Raw genomic sequence first — 1,397 nt, 5'->3', positions numbered from 1 at the left:
CAGATTCAAATCCCCTTTTGTACCAACGCAGAAACCCTAAACAAAAGAACAAAGCTGAAGAGTGATCGATCATGGAGGAGAAGAAGCAGAAGAGCATCAACGAAATACTCCCTGTAGAGCTGATTCAGAGAATCTTACTGAGGATTCCGGTCAAACACCTCGGCCGCCTCAAGTGCGTTTCGAAGCTTTGGTACTCTCTCATTTCCGATCCACACTTTGCGGAATCGCATCTTCACCTCTCTCTCGCACCCACCCATGGGTACCTCTTCAAAAAAGACTTCACGGAAGCATTCCTTGTTCACCTAGAAGAAGTATTTAATGGCGACAATTACGAAGTAAAAGAGGTATCTTTCCCTTTCAAGAAACAGCCACCTTCTGAGTTTAGTATCAGGGGGTCCTGCAGAGGGTTTGTTCTCTTAAGCCGAGAGCCACATTTTTTTGTAGTATGGAACCCACTCACCGGATTCAGCAAAAAAATATCTTACTCTTGTATGGTTCCTCGTAATATGGGAAGGTACTTTAATTTTCTCGATCATGCGATTCTGTATGGATTTGGTTACGATGCGTCACGGGATGACTACTTAGTTGTTGTAGCTTGGCAGAATGGTGGCTGCCAACGCTTAGATTGCTTGTCCTTGAGAACCAATTCATGGATTAGTCTTGATGCTGCACTCCCCAAACCATTGTGTCTTACGGAGTGGCCATCTCGTGGGTTGTTCTTCAATGGCTCTATTCATTGGTTGTCTTACTCTCATGTGAAATATTACTGTGAAGGTCTTCTTGTATTTGATTTGAAGGAAAGAAGTTTCTCAAAGATATATTTGCCTGAACAACTCACAATGCGTGGTCCTACCACATTTGTCATACTAGGCGGGTGCCTAGCCTTGTATTTTCATGACTATGTTGAACGTAAAACACACATATGGGTGATGAAAGAATACAAAGTGCAGTCATCTTGGACTTTGTATGCGATTCCTGGTTTAGAGTTTGATCCTCTATGCTTATCCAATGGTAGTGACATTATTGGAGTAGATCCTTTCCGGGTATCTATTCGGGTTGGATCAACAAAGCTTGTCAAATATAATATCAGAGAAGAGCTGCTCCAACATTTTACATGTCCCTCTCATATTCGGCACTATTCTTACAACTATTGTTACACTGTATATACAGAGTCTCTTGCTGCTCCCTAGTGATAGTAAGCATAAGAATAAGAAGAACAATAATGTTATTTAACTATTCTGCTATGCTTTGCACCACATTATTCCTGCTAGTTTTTATTACTTTGTGATTAATGTAAAAGTACTGAGCAAGATGCATTGTGCATCAAGTTGCATTCAGATATGAGTTTGGACTACCCTTGATGAAACTTGACATATCAAATGCTTGGGGGATTATTA

The 1,397-nt window shown here is 40.9% G+C and overlaps 1 protein-coding gene across 1 annotated transcript; it reads left to right on the top strand.

The window, feature by feature from the left end:
* LOC130976690 (F-box protein CPR1-like) lies at window positions 1-1,397 on the top strand. Its single transcript, XM_057901605.1, has one exon. It carries the CDS (start codon window positions 72-74, stop codon window positions 1,188-1,190), a length of 1,119 nt encoding a protein of 372 aa, XP_057757588.1. The 5' UTR covers window positions 1-71; the 3' UTR covers window positions 1,191-1,397.

The sequence above is a fragment of the Arachis stenosperma genome, chromosome 4 (genome assembly GCF_014773155.1).
Source record: "Arachis stenosperma cultivar V10309 chromosome 4, arast.V10309.gnm1.PFL2, whole genome shotgun sequence".
Lineage (NCBI taxonomy): Eukaryota > Viridiplantae > Streptophyta > Magnoliopsida > Fabales > Fabaceae > Arachis > Arachis stenosperma.
This window is presented reverse-complemented; position numbering and strand designations above follow the sequence as displayed.

What these genes read in the sequence shown, in the direction of transcription:
- LOC130976690 (XM_057901605.1), top strand. Translation starts at nt 72, where the DNA reads ATGGAGGAGAAGAAGCAGAAGAGCATCAACGAAATACTCCCTGTAGAG.